A 13,794-nucleotide genomic window follows, 5' to 3' on the forward strand; every position below is an offset into this window, starting at 1 on the left:
CTTATTCTTCTATAGATCACTGCTTGGTTAAGATAAAGCTTGTTTAAGATTATATCCTTTGTATTTCATTCTACCAACCACAATCACTCCTGTATTCTTGGACTAGAGATATCCTCCATAGTTCCTTTGTGACTTCAGCAAAATAAGATTTTCACTTTCATTTTCATGTCATACATATACAAATGTATATATATATATATATATATATATATATATATATACACATATATATATATACACACACACACACACACACACACAAGCCCCCTACCTGTGGACTTCAGGTAGGCATCTAGTAAAAATAAGCAAGAACCGTTTTGAAAGTGAATAGTAAACTGCTCAGAGCATGGACACTTCACAGGGATGATTAGTGCTTATAGGTGTCAGTGGTCCCTTCCCTGAAATGTAAATATGAGGAAAAGAGAAGTCTCAGGTTAAGGGACACTATAGTGGTTAGGCCCTTAAGAGACCATTTTTCAGCCCTCAGCTCCGAGTCTTGGAGACTTGGACCTTTCAGTCCCAAGAAAGAGTGTTAAACATGTTTCTTCTCAGTATTTTCCCCAGTGCCCCCTTTATATCCCTGTTTCTCAGGCTGTAGATGAAGGGGTTCAACAAAGGGGTCACCACCATGTACATTACTGAGAAGACCCGGTCCTTTCCACCTGAAGGGGATGATGGAGGACATAAATAGACCCCAATAGCTGTGGTGTAAAACAGAGAGACCACAGAGAGGTGCGAGGTGCAGTTGGAGAAGGCCTTTTGCTTACCCTTTGGGGAATCGATTCCTAGGATAGCCAATGCAATGTAAAAGTAAGATGTAAGGATGCAGACAAAGGGTGCAATTAACAGTGTTCCTGCCACAAGGATGAGCACCATGTCATTGACATGAGTGCTGGAGCAGGCCAGCTTTAGGAGTGGGACCAGATCACAGAAGAAGTGGGGGATGACATTGGGGCCACAGAAGGAAAGCCTGGTCACCAGGAGGGTGTGCACTAGGGCATGGAAGGTAGTGACCACCCATGACCCAGCCACCAACAGGATGCAGCGTTGGGAGTTCATGGTAATGGCATAATGGAGAGGTTGGCTGAGGGCCATGTAGCGATCCAGTGCCATCACAGCCAGGAGAAAGTTGTCCAGATCTGCAAACAGGCCAAAGAAATAGAGTTGTGTCAGGCACCCGCCATAAGAAATCTGTTTACTTCCTGAGCCAATATTATTGAGCATCTTGGGAATGACTGTAGAGATAAAACCAATGTCAGAGAAGGACAGGTTGGCCAGGAAGAGGTACATGGGGGTGTGGAGGTGCACGTCAGAGCCAATGGCCAGGATGATAAGCAGGTTCCCCCAGACGGTGACCAGGTACATGCCCAGGAAGAGCCCAAACAGGAGAGGCTGCTGCTCTGGGTGCTCAGAGAGGCCCATGAGAAGAAATTCATACGTGCCTGTCTGGTTTCCTCTGTCCAAGTCTGGAATTCTGTATGAAATAAATGTTATTATAAATAGCAAGAAAGTAAAATAATGCTGTGTTGGAAGTACTCTGAACCCCTGTTTAAAAAAATAAACATGGTTTGACAATTCTGTTTTGGTAAAGCTTAGATTTATAATTGTGCACATTTAAAAAGACAATTTGGATTAGACTCTATAAAGTTATGGATGGATGTCAGCACTTGATCAGATATCCAAAGCTTCTTTGAACTGTTTCAACCATCCCCATGAAACATGTCAGGTACCATGTGAAAGTGTTCTTTGAGTAGCACTTTGCTTTTGTTTTTTTAATATGTTACTTTGCTTTTTTCACTGAGTAGTAGCACAATCAAGCAAACAATATTTAACTTAACAAAAAAAATTAAAATAATGTTTATAACACAATAACATGTAATAGTTATAAATACAATAATTATATAATTAATTACCAATTTTAAAAGGTAGAATTTCAGAATAGCATGTGTATTTATAACTATTTTTGTAAAATTGAAACACACATGTTGATATATGAGTAAAAACAGTGAAAGAGCACATGTTAAAGCCCATAAGCCATCTAATACAACTCACATTTTATGAATGAGAAAATGATAGACTCTTAAAAAGTTGCTGTAATCTGCTGAAGACCCACACTACAACTGGTACCAGAAACAGGTTTCCTACAACTATTTCCAGCAGACCACTCTGTTTCCCTCAACTGACCAAGAAGGGGGACGTATGGCCAATGACTTACTGTCTGTCCCGAGGTGGGCCAGGAAGGGTCATCATTTCTCACGTTAAGACAGAGGTTTGACTCTTGGGCTCTCAGTTCTCCCTTGTCAAAAGTGGAGAAGCCATATGTGATGGCCAGATGAAAAGACAGCCTCCTCCCCTCTGTTTAAGGAGGGGACAGGGAGCCCTCATCTGCTCCAATGAAGGAGAAAGGAGGGCAGGCCACTCCAGATCCTTAGTCAACCAGACTGAAGAGAAGCCCAGGAAAAGAGAAGTTATCTGCGTGTAGTGTCTGTCACAATCCCTAGAGCTGCCTGTTGGAAGCAGCAGAGACATCTGGGAATACCGGTCCCTAAAATACCCATTGAGGGAAAAACCTTGGTTCCTTGCCCAGTCCCAATCCTCAAACTCTAAATTAACTTACTCTGTGGCTCAAAATTCTCTTATCCTCTCTGAACTTTGGTTTTCAGGTAAATAAGTCAAAAATATTCTCCCCCTCAAAAAATAGTCTCCCAAAATAGAAGTACATTTTTGCCATTCTGTAATAAAAGCACATGAAGTGGTACCTCATTTTGGTTTTACTTATCATCCTTCCAATTCTTAATAATGTTGAACACATTCTCATATGCCTATTAGTCATTCTTATATCTTCTTTTTAGAAGAGTCTGCCTATTTTTATTGGGTTGATTATCTTTTGATAATGATGTATAGAAATTTTAATACTATTTATAAGGGATATACTTCATAATTTTTCTTTTAGCTCAGCCCTTTTAAAAAAGCCTAATTTTTTTTTTTACTTTACAATATTGTATTGGTTTTGCCATACATCAACATGAATCCGCCACAGGTATACATGTGTTCCCCATTCTGAACCCCTCTCCCACCTCCCTCCCCGTACCATCTCTCTGGGTCATCCCAGTGCACCAGCCTACTGGAAATAAAAGCAACAATAAACAAATGGGACCTAATTAAACTTAAAAGCTTCTGTACAACAAAGGAAACTATAAAAAAGCCTAAATTTTAAAGAAATATTTGACCTTTTTTTGGCTATCAAGAGGATATTTTTGATTTTTTGAGTGTTTTTTTAATTTTAATTTTATTGAAGTAGAGTTGATTTATAGTATTGCATTAGTTTTAGGTGTATAGCAAAGTGATTCAGTTATACATATACATATATTGGTTCATTTTTTTAAAGATTCTTTTCTTATATAAGTTATTACAGGATATTGCTTATGGTTTACTATGCTATACAGAAGATCCTTGTTGGTTATCTATCTTCTATACAGTATGTAAGTATATATAAAGCATTGTATGTATATTCATATCCTGATTTATCTCCCCCCATTCCTCCAATGTTTCCCCTTTGGTAACCACAAGTTTGTTTTCCGTATCTGTAAGTCTGTCTCTGTTTTGTAAATAAATTCATTTGTATCTTTTAAAAATTAGATTCCACATATGAGTGATACCATATGGTAATAGTTTTTCCCTGCCTGACTTATTTCACTCAGTATGATAATCTCTAGATCCTTCCATGTTGCTCAAATGGCATCATTGTTTCAAACGACAGTAATGTTCCAATGTATATATGTACCACATCTTCTTTATCCTTTCCTCTGTCAACAGACATTTAAATTGCTTCCACATCTGCATTTCACACATCTTTCAGAATTTCCTAAAAATTTTCTTTCTTTTTATTTGAGTATTTCCTCCACAAGTCTCTTTGTGTGACAAAACTTCTGAGGATTTATACATCTAATAAACGAATGGCCAGTCCAGGTTCGATGCAGGATACAGGAAGCTTGGGGCTGGTGCACTGGGATGACCCGGAGGGATGGTATGGGGAGGGAGGGGGGAGGGGGGTTCAGGATGGGTAACACGTGTACACCCATGGCAGATACATGTTGATGTATGGCAAAACCAATACAATATTGTAAAGTAAAATAATAATAATAATAATAAAAGTAAAAATAATCGAAAACATCTCTACATTTTAAATAGCAACTTGACTGGATATAAAAATTTGGGGTCAAAGCTATATTTCCTTATGCATTAAAAACATGTCATTGTCTTTTTACATACAGTTCAGTTCAGTTCAGTCGCTCAGTACTGTCCGACTCTTTGCAACCCCATGAATCGCAGCATGCCAGGTCTCCCTGTCCATCACCAACTCCCAGAGTTCACTCAAACTCATGTCCATCTGGTTGGTGATGCCATCCAGCTATCTCATCCTCTGTCATCCCCTTCTCCTCCTGCCCCCAATCCCTCCCAGCATCAGAGTCTTTTCCAATGAGTCAACTCTTCGCATGAGGTGGCCAAAGTACTGGAGTTTCAGCTTTAGCATCAGGCCTTCCAATGAACACCCAGGGCTGATCTCCTTCAGAATGGACTGGTTGGATCTCCTTGCAGTCCAAGGGACTCTCAAGAGTCTTCTCCAACACCACAGTTCAAAAGCATCAATTCTTCAGCGCTCAGCCTTCTTCACAGTCCAACTCTCATGTCCATACATGACCACAGGAAAAACCATAGCCTTGACTAGATGGATCTTTGTTGGCAAAGTAATGTCTCTACTTTTAAATATGCTATCTAGGTTGGTCATAACTTTCCTTCTAAGAAGTAAGCGACTTTTAATTTCATGGCTGCAATCACCATCTGCAGTGATTTTGGAGCCCCCCCAAATCAAGTCAGCCACTGTTTCCACTGTTTCCCCATCTATTTCCCATGAAGTGATGGGACAAGATGCCATGATCTTTGTTTTCTGAATGTTGAACTTTAAGCCAACTTTTTCACTCTCCTCTTTCACTTTCATCAAGAGGCTTTTTAGTTCTTCTTCACTTTCTGCCATAAGGGTGGTGTCATCTGCATATCTGAGGTTATTGATATTTCTCCCAGAAATCTTGATTCTAGCTTGTGCTTCTTCCAGCCCAGCATTTCTCATGATGTACTCTGCATATAAGTTAAATAATCAGGGTGACAATATACAGCCTTGACAAACTCCTTTTCCTATTGGGAACCAGTCTGTTGTTCCATGTCCAGTTCTAACTGTTGCTTCCTGACCTGCATATAGCTTTCTCATGAGGCAGGTCAGGTGGTCTGGTATTCCCATCTCTTTCAGAATCTCCCACAGTTTATAGTGATCCACACAGTCAAAGGCTTTGGCATAGTCAACAAAGCAGAAATATATGCTTTTCTGGAACTCTCTTGCTTTTTCTATGATCCAGCGGATGTTGGCAATTTGATCTCTGGTTCCTCTGCCTTTTCTAAAACCAGCTTGAGCATCTGGAATTTCATGATTCACATATTGCTGAAGCCTGGCTTGGAGGATTTTGAGCATTACTTTTCTAGTGTGTGAGATGAGTGCAATTGTGTGGTAGTTTGAGCATTCCTTGGCATTGCCTTTCTTTGGGATTGGAATGAAAACTGACCTTTTCCAGTCCTGTGGCCACTGCTGAGTTTTCCCAATTTTTACATACAGGGTAGCTATTAAGAAGTCTGATGTGAATATGATTACTGTTCCTTTGTAGGAAAACTTCCTTTTCTCTCAGAATTTTCTCTTTGACTTTGAAATTCTTAAAATCTATTAAGCCTATGGAGGTTTTTGTTTTCTCTCCTTTTTGCTACTTTACAGACTCTTGAAATATGAAGTTGTTAATATTTAACTCTGAATAAATTTGTCTCCATTATTTTTCTTTCTTTCTTTTTTTTTTTTACTACCTACTAGGTAACTTTATTGAAAGTATCTTGCATTCATGACGGATGCTTTCTGGGTTATGCCACACATTTTAACATTAAAGGTTAAATTATTTTCTACATGCAAGTAGTATGAATAGTTTTCCCCACATGGGATCACTGATTATAAAAAGATGACACACCATATAGGCTATCTTTTTTTAACTGAAAAGCTAGCAAACTAATTATTATATCTCCTCCCAAACCACTAACTGAGTAGTAACTGAGCCTTCAAAGCTGAGAGGATTAAAAATGCAAAAATAAGCCCTCAGACCCAATTAAGGAAGCCCTGCTACATACAGGCTAATGAATACCAGGGGTACTTACTCCTCCAGGAAGATTAAAGACACTCTGATAACCCCACTCAAAGCATTTACCTCAAGTAGCCTTTATCCAGTTTCCAGTTGAATAAAGATAATACGTTGTTAAATTCTATTTCAGAAGGTTTTTTGCAAGTTGCTTTATTTACAACGCCAACTTTAAAAGTCACTGAACTAAAATTAACTGGACAATAAACTAGGCAGAAATTGCTTTACAGAAAGGGAAAGCCCAAAATGCCACTTTCTGTAGGGAACCCACAGTTCAATTTTATTCAGAGCAAAGAAAAGAAACTTTCAATCACACTAGAAGAAACTGGGCCTTAAGTTTGGGAACTGTACTGAAACTACACATGCAATGAGGACAACATTCTGCTGATACAATTGACTTGCTGCTGCATTTGTTGACTCTTTTTCTAATATTAACAATTATAAACAAAGCAGTGCAACTAGTATTTGGAATAATCCTTACAGTGTTACAGCGTTAGACACGAAATTTCACTTCTCCTCACACCACTGGTTCTCTTTGCGTACCTGGCTTCCTCTTCTTTAGTAAAATCATTTTTGATATTGAATGTCTTTCGAATCTCCTCAGGAGTTTTGCTCTTGATCATATTAGCAACAGTCTTGCAGGTAACATCAAGCAAACCTTTGATGTCTAAATAGTTTGCTGCCAATATAAGTTCAAAGAGTGTCCCTTGGTCAACTTTCAGGAATTCTTAATCCCAAACAAATATATCATCTGTTCGTTTTTCTTTGTTCTCATCATCCTCAGGAGGAGGAGGATCATCCTTGTGGTGGGTGCACCACTGAATGACCTTTTTCAATATTGCTGCATTAACATTTGGCAAGGGGACTGGATCATCATCTCCTTCATCATCCATTCCCAAATCTTCCAACATAGTCTTGATGGTCGCAGATTGTTTTGCAATTTCAACATCAACTTCGAATATCTCTCCATCAGAGCTCTGCAACTTAATTGAAGGCATGGTGGTAGGTCTCAAGGAGATGGCGGGCCGGAGGCTGAAGTGAGCAGGGCAACGTCGTCAAACAGCAACAGCGAAAAGCGGAGAACAAGGCCACTACAGCGCAGCCTCCATTATTTTTCTAAATCTTTTTCTCCAATTTTATTTTTTGTTCTTCTAGGATTCATATTACATTTTTAATTACTCTTTCTTTTATTTTCCCTATGGAATAAATTGTACTTTTTGAAAAAATTTGGAATGTAATTGCTTTACAATGTTGTGTTAGTTCCTGCTGTACAATGAAGTGAATCAGACTTATGCATACATATATCTCTTCCCTCTTGGACCTCCTTCACATCATCCCCATCCCACCCCTCTAGATCATCACAGAACATAAAGTTGAGCTTCTTGTGCTTTGTAGTAGCTTCCACTAGCTATCTATTTCACACAGGGTAGTGTGTGTATGTCAATCCCAGTCTTCCAATTTGTCCCACTCTCCCCTGCCCCTCTTGTATCCAAATGTTTGTTCTCTGCATCTATATTGCTGCCTTGGAAATAGGTCCATCTGAGCGACTGAACTGAACTGATACCATTTGTTGAGATTCCACATATATGTGTTAATATATGATATTTATTTATCTCTTTCTGACTTATTTCATTCTGTATGACAGACTCTAGGTCCATCCATGTCTCTACAAATGACCCTATTTTGTTCCTTTTAATGGCTGAGTAATATTTCATTATATATACACATATCATAAAATTTACCATTTTAACCAATTTAAAGTGCACAATTCAGTGGCATTAAGTATATTCACAGTGTTGTACAGCCATCACCTCTATCTAGGCTTTCTTCTGTAAGTTCAGGAACAATAGTGCTTCTAATCAATATTCACTGAAGGTTATGACCAACCTAGATAGCATATTTAAAAGCAGAGACATTACTTTGCCAACAAAGGTCCATCTAGTCAAGGCTATGGTTTTTCCAATGGTCATGTATGGATGTGAAAGTTGGACTATGAAGAAAGCTGAGCGCTGAAGAATTGATGCTTTTGAATTGTGGTGCTGGAGAACACTCTTGCGAGTCCCTTGGATTGCAAGGTGATCCAACCAGTTCATCCTAAAGAAGATCAGTTCTGGGTGTTCATTGGAAGGACTGATGTTGAAGCTGAAACTCCAATACTTTGGCCACCTCATGCAAAGAGTTGACTCATTGGAAAAGACCTTAATGCTGGGAAGAATTGGGGGCAGGAGGAGAAGGGGATGACAGAGGATGAGATGGCTGGATGGGATCACCAACTTGATGGACATGGGTTTGGGTGAACTCTGGGAGTTGGTGATGGACAGGGAGGCCTGGCATGCTGCGATTCATGGGGTCGCAAAGAGTCGGACACGACTGAGCGACTGAACTGAACTGAACTAGCCAGTGCAATTAGGCAAGAAAGTAAAAGGCATCAAGATTGGAAAGAAGAGAGAAAAACTTTATTTCCAGGTGATTATATATATATAAGATTCTAAAGAATCCCAAAACAAACTATGAGAACTAGTAATAAGTTCAAAAGATTGCAAAGTGCTATATACAAAAATCAATGGTATTTTCTACACATTAGCAAGGAACAATGAAACTGATGAAACAATTCTACTTATAATAGCACCAAAAGAATAACATGCTTATGAATACATTTATCAAAATCAGTGCAAAATTCATTCTCTGAAAACAGCATAGTATTGTAGAAATAAATTAAAGGTATAAATATACCTATGTTCATAGCTTAAAAACTTAATATTGTTAAGGTAGCAAGACTCCCCAAACTGATCTATATATTCAATATAATTTCTGCCAAAATCTCAGCTGGCTTCTTTGCAGAAAATGACAAGCTGATCTCAATCTACATATGCAAATTTAAGGAATCCAAACTAACAAAAAATATCTTGAAAGAGTAGAACAGTGCCAGGATTCATATGTTCTGATTTCTGATTTTAAAACTTTATATAAAACTGTGGTAATCAAGATAGTATGATGCAGGCATAAGGATCGATGTGTAGATCACTGGAATGGAGCTGAGAACCCAGAAGTAATCCCTTACATTTATATACATTTGAATTTTGATAAGGTGTCAAGACAATTCAGCGTGGGAAAGAAACGCCTTCTTAACAAATGGTGCTAGGAAAACTGAACATATACAAAAGAATAAATTTGAGCTCCTTTTCCCCTATATACACAAAATTAACTCAAAATGGACTGTATTCCTAAAAGTTAGAGCTAAACTATAAAACTATTACAAGAAACATAAGACTAAACTTCCAAGATGTTGAGTTTGACAAAACCTTTTTAGGCCTGACACAAGTACCAAAAAAAAAAAAAATTTCATGAAAATTAAAGCCTTCATGCTTAAAGTAATATGATCAAGAAAATGAAAAGTCAGCTCACTTTTCATGGGGGTGAAAAATGGGAAAATATTTGCAAATTACATATCTGATAAAGGACTTGCTTCTAAAGTATATATGTGTAATTTTTACAACTTGTTAGAAAAATCCAGCTTAAAAGTGGACAAAGGATCTGAATAGACATTTCTCTGAAGAAGATATAAAGAAGGCCAATAAGCATATGAAAAAGATGCTCAGCATCTTTAGAAAACTAAAAATCAAAACTACAATGAGATACCACTTCAATCTCGCTAGGATAATGAAAACCAAGAAGGAAAACAATTTCAAGTCCTGGTGAGGATATGGAGAAATTGAAACCTTCTTATATTCCTGGTGGGAATGTAAAATAGTGTGGCTACTTTGGGAAACAGTCTGGTAGTTCCTCAAAAGTTAAATATAGACTCACCATACAATCCTTCAACATCCAATCGTAGGTATATATCCAATAGAAATGAACACAGGCCCACAAAAATTTCTGCACAAATGTTCTGAGCAGCATTATTCAGAATATCCAAAAAAATTGTAAAGGAACTCAATGTCTAGCAACTGAAGACTGCATAAATAAAACATGGTTTGTCCATACAATGAAGTATTATTTGTCAATGAAAAAGAATGTAATACTGTTCGTATGCTACAGTTTTCTCACTTTAAAGATGATAGTTCTCCCCAAGCTGTTTCATACGTTCAATGACCTCCCAAATAAAATAACAATAATTTGGTTTTGGTTTTTCTCGAGCAGAATCTAAAATTTAAATGAAAAGAAAAAATAATTAAGACAACATATTCAGTCATTTGATTTATGATAAAAATGATATAATGATTTTGTAGTTTTAGTGGAGAAAGGATGTAATTTTCAGTAAATTCTTGTGTATCTATTGTATATCCATATGGAAAAAAATTAATCTGAATCCATATCCAAAACATATATAAGAAGTGAACCCAGATGGATTTTAAATACAGATATCAAAGAATATTAAAACAAGAAATTTAAAAGGAAAAATCTTAGAGTAATATCTTTATGAATTTTGGATAGACAAAAATTTCTTCAACAGAACACAAACAGAATTAACTAGATTGGAAAAATATCTATTACATTAAGATTAGAACTTCTGTTTGACAAAAGAATCATTAATACAGTGCACAAACAAGCAACATAATGGAAAAAAAAACTCTTTCTCTATAAATATATATATATATATCCAAAAAGGAGTCATAACTATCATATTTAAAGAATTCCTGGAAAGTAATTTATAAAAGCAGACTACCCAATAAAACAGCAGTAAAGAACTGGGAAGAGGTCCTTTGTAAGAGAAGATACCCAAATGATTAACAAGCAGAGGCAAAGGGGACAAATTATAGGAGGTATCAGACAAATGTAAATTAAAATCATAACACAGTTCTGCAAACCCATAAAAATGTATGCAGTGGAAAAGACGGATGGTATAAATGTGGTGAGGAAGTAGACTAGTGTTTCACATGTTACAAGGATGATCGGTACAAACACTTTCATTTTCTGATGCAAACTATTAAGGCTGAAAATATGCATTCATTGTGAACCCCAAACTCCATTCTTAGGTATATACACAAGTCCCAGCCGGAAACAATCCAAATATCAGTGAAAACTAGAATGGATGAGTACATGAAGGCATGTAGACACATTAGAAAACTACAAAGCCTTGAGACTGAGTTAGCCATAGTGCTGCTGCTGCTGTTGCTGCTAAGTCGCCTCAGTCGTGTCCGACTCTGTGCGACCCCAGAGACAGCAGCCCACCAGGCTCCCCTGTCCCTGGGATTCTCCAGGCAAGAACACTGGAGTGGGTTGCCATTTCCTTCTCCAATGCAGGAAAGTGAAAAGTGAAAGTGAAATCGCTCAGTCGTGTCCAACTCTTAGCGACCCCATGGACTACAGCCCACCAGGCTCCTCCATCCATGGGATTTTCCAGGCAAAAGTACTGTAGTGGGTTGCCATTGCCTTCTCCAGCCATAGTGATACTGAAGCAAAAAAAGTGGACCACAAAAGAGTATTTATTGTATACTTTATATAAGGACAAAAACATCCAAACTGGTAAACAGCGTTAGAGATCAAGATAATGGCAATAAAATAATCTGATTAAACACATGGTTTTAAAGCCATACGTGTCTGAGACATGTAAGTAAGGGCAGTTACTTACTTGATTTCTCTGGACTTCTGCGTGTGTGTGTGTGATAATTCGCTTCAGGTGTGTCTGACTCTTTGCAACCTTATGGACTGTGGCCTGCCAGTCTGCTCTGTCCATGGGATTCTCCAGGCAAGAATAGTAGAGTGGGTTGCCATGCTCTCCTCAAGGGAATCATCCCCACCTAGTGATAGAATCTTTGTCTTGTATGGCTCATGCATTGGCAGGTGCCATGCATGTGCCATCTTACCACTAGTGCCATCTGGAAAGCCTGGACTTTTCTTTGCTTCTCTGTAAATTTGGAAAATGTTAGCATCCTTATAAAAGGATGGTGCTGAGGATTAAATAAATTGCACGTTAAAATTGTATATTAATTAATGCCAGCTGTAATTGATACCATTCCATAGATAAACCAGTTTGGTAACTTCTTCTGAATTCCTCACACATGAAATAAGAGAAATTTGGTGGTATTAAGAAAATTCATATGACTATGTGTTGATATCAGTACAAGACAAGAAGATTACTGAAGAAAAATATGGAGACAAGAAAACTAAAATCTCAGGGAAGTGGATTCAAAGTCTCACAGCTTGCAGTGACCATCATAGGAGTGGTTGGAATTTCAGTGCAGAAACATTAATACATAGAATTCAGAGAGCAGATAGGGGGAAAAAATCAGGTTAAGAAAAAGATGAGAGAAAATATAAAATGAGACTGAGAGAAAAATGGTGTCAGCAATAAGATTTGTCCAAGTTACAACTTCTAAAGGAAACATATTTTACAGCCTCATGAGTGCCCATGACATAGGGAAGGAATTAACGATAGCCAGGGGTGCCCACGGTCCTGAAAAATTTCTGAAGAGCATGTTTCATATCCTTATTCCTCAGGCTGTAGATGAAAGGGTTCAGCATGGGGGTGACCACCATGTACATCAATGAAGCAACTATGTCCTTGACTTTGGAGTTGCCTGATGAGGGGAAATAGTACACACCTGCAATTGTCCCATAATATAAAAACACTACAAAGAGGTGAGAACCACAGGTAGACAAGGCTTTGAAGATTCTTGTGAAGGAGGGGACCTTCAGGATGATGGCTGCCATGCGGATATAGGAGCCCAGGATACCACCCAAAGGCAAGGTGAAGATCAGTCCTCCTTCAGTGAGGATGAGCAGCTCATTGAGGGAGGTGTCGGAGCAGGAGGATTTGAGCACAACAGCGAGATCACAGAAGAAGTGAGGGATGACAGTCCCTGCACAGAAAGTCAACTGGTCCACAAGGAGGGTGTGCAACAGAGCCTGGGCACAAGCGGCGAGCCAGCACCCAGCCACTAGGATGACGCAAAGCTCATCCCTCATGATGGCAGTGTAGTGGAGAGGGTGACACACAGCCACGTACCTGTCATAGGCCATCACGGCAAGAAGAAAACTGTCAAGGCAACCGAAGAATATAAAGCAATACACCTGTGAAATGCACCCTGCATATGTGATAGCTTGGCATCGTGTCTGCATGTTCATGAGCATCTTAGGGAGGGTGACAGATGAAAAGGAGACATCAGTGAGGGCCAAGTGGCTGAGGAAGAAGTACATGGGGGTGTGGAGGCGAGGGTCCAGCCTGATGAGCAGGAGGATGAGCAGGTTGCCCAGCACCGTGGTCAGGTACACGCCCAGGAACAGGGCGAAGAACACACCCTGCTGCTCTGGCCGGATGGGGAGTCCCAGGAGGAGGAACTCGGACACGCTGCTCTGGTTCTCAGGTCTCATACCATGCTGGGGATAAAGAGGGTTTAGGAACATCAGGACGAATGGTAGGGATATATTCTGAACTGCATTTTCTGAGAAAACAATGAATTTTTAACTATCTTCCTATTCATTTCTAGCCCCTGTGGATGCATGCATCCTTGCTCTATCCCAGTCTGGATCCAGGAAACATCACACCCAGAAGTAGCCAACAAGACCTCATTGCACAAAGGCCAGAGGATGTTTGCTGTTTCATTCAACCATTATTTATTGAACA

General features: G+C 38.8%; 2 protein-coding genes and 1 pseudogene across 2 annotated transcripts; all 3 read right to left on the bottom strand.

Annotated features, from left to right (window-relative positions):
• Positions 1-513: 513 nt before the first annotated feature.
• On the bottom strand, positions 514-2,247 carry LOC102265922 (olfactory receptor 1f45-like). The gene is made up of 2 exons (XM_070380186.1): positions 2,216-2,247; positions 514-1,474 (listed from the first exon to the last, which is right to left on the bottom strand). The coding sequence occupies exons 1-2, from the start codon at positions 2,245-2,247 to the stop codon at positions 514-516; spliced, it is 993 nt and encodes a 330-aa protein (XP_070236287.1).
• Positions 2,248-5,936: 3,689 nt separating this feature from the next.
• Positions 5,937-7,324, bottom strand: LOC138989956 (S-phase kinase-associated protein 1 pseudogene; annotated as a pseudogene).
• Positions 7,325-10,275: 2,951 nt separating this feature from the next.
• Positions 10,276-13,541, bottom strand: LOC102266209 (olfactory receptor 1J2). Its single transcript, XM_005903084.2, has 3 exons — positions 12,635-13,541; positions 10,894-10,944; positions 10,276-10,370 (listed from the first exon to the last, which is right to left on the bottom strand). Exons 1-3 carry the CDS (start codon positions 13,539-13,541, stop codon positions 10,276-10,278), a joined length of 1,053 nt encoding a protein of 350 aa, XP_005903146.2.
• Between the last annotated feature and the right edge of the window lie 253 nt (positions 13,542-13,794).

This window comes from Bos mutus, chromosome 11 (assembly GCF_027580195.1).
Source record: "Bos mutus isolate GX-2022 chromosome 11, NWIPB_WYAK_1.1, whole genome shotgun sequence".
In the NCBI taxonomy this organism is placed as follows: Eukaryota; Metazoa; Chordata; class Mammalia; order Artiodactyla; family Bovidae; genus Bos; species Bos mutus.

Coding starts and splice junctions, on each gene's coding strand:
- LOC102265922 (XM_070380186.1), bottom strand. CDS start 2,247: ATGACCCTTCCTGGCCCACCTCGGGACAGACA. Junction 1,475..2,215: donor GGCCCACCTCGGGACAGACA/GTAAGTCATTGG, acceptor TATTTCATACAG/AATTCCAGACTTGGACAGAG.
- LOC102266209 (XM_005903084.2), bottom strand. CDS start 13,541: ATGAGACCTGAGAACCAGAGCAGCGTGTCCGAGTTCCTCCTCCTGGGA. Junction 10,945..12,634: donor TATGAAACATGCTCTTCAGA/AATTTTTCAGGA, acceptor AATCATTTGGGT/ATCTTCTCTTACAAAGGACC. Junction 10,371..10,893: donor CTTTACTGCTGTTTTATTGG/GTAGTCTGCTTT, acceptor TTTAAATTTTAG/ATTCTGCTCGAGAAAAACCA.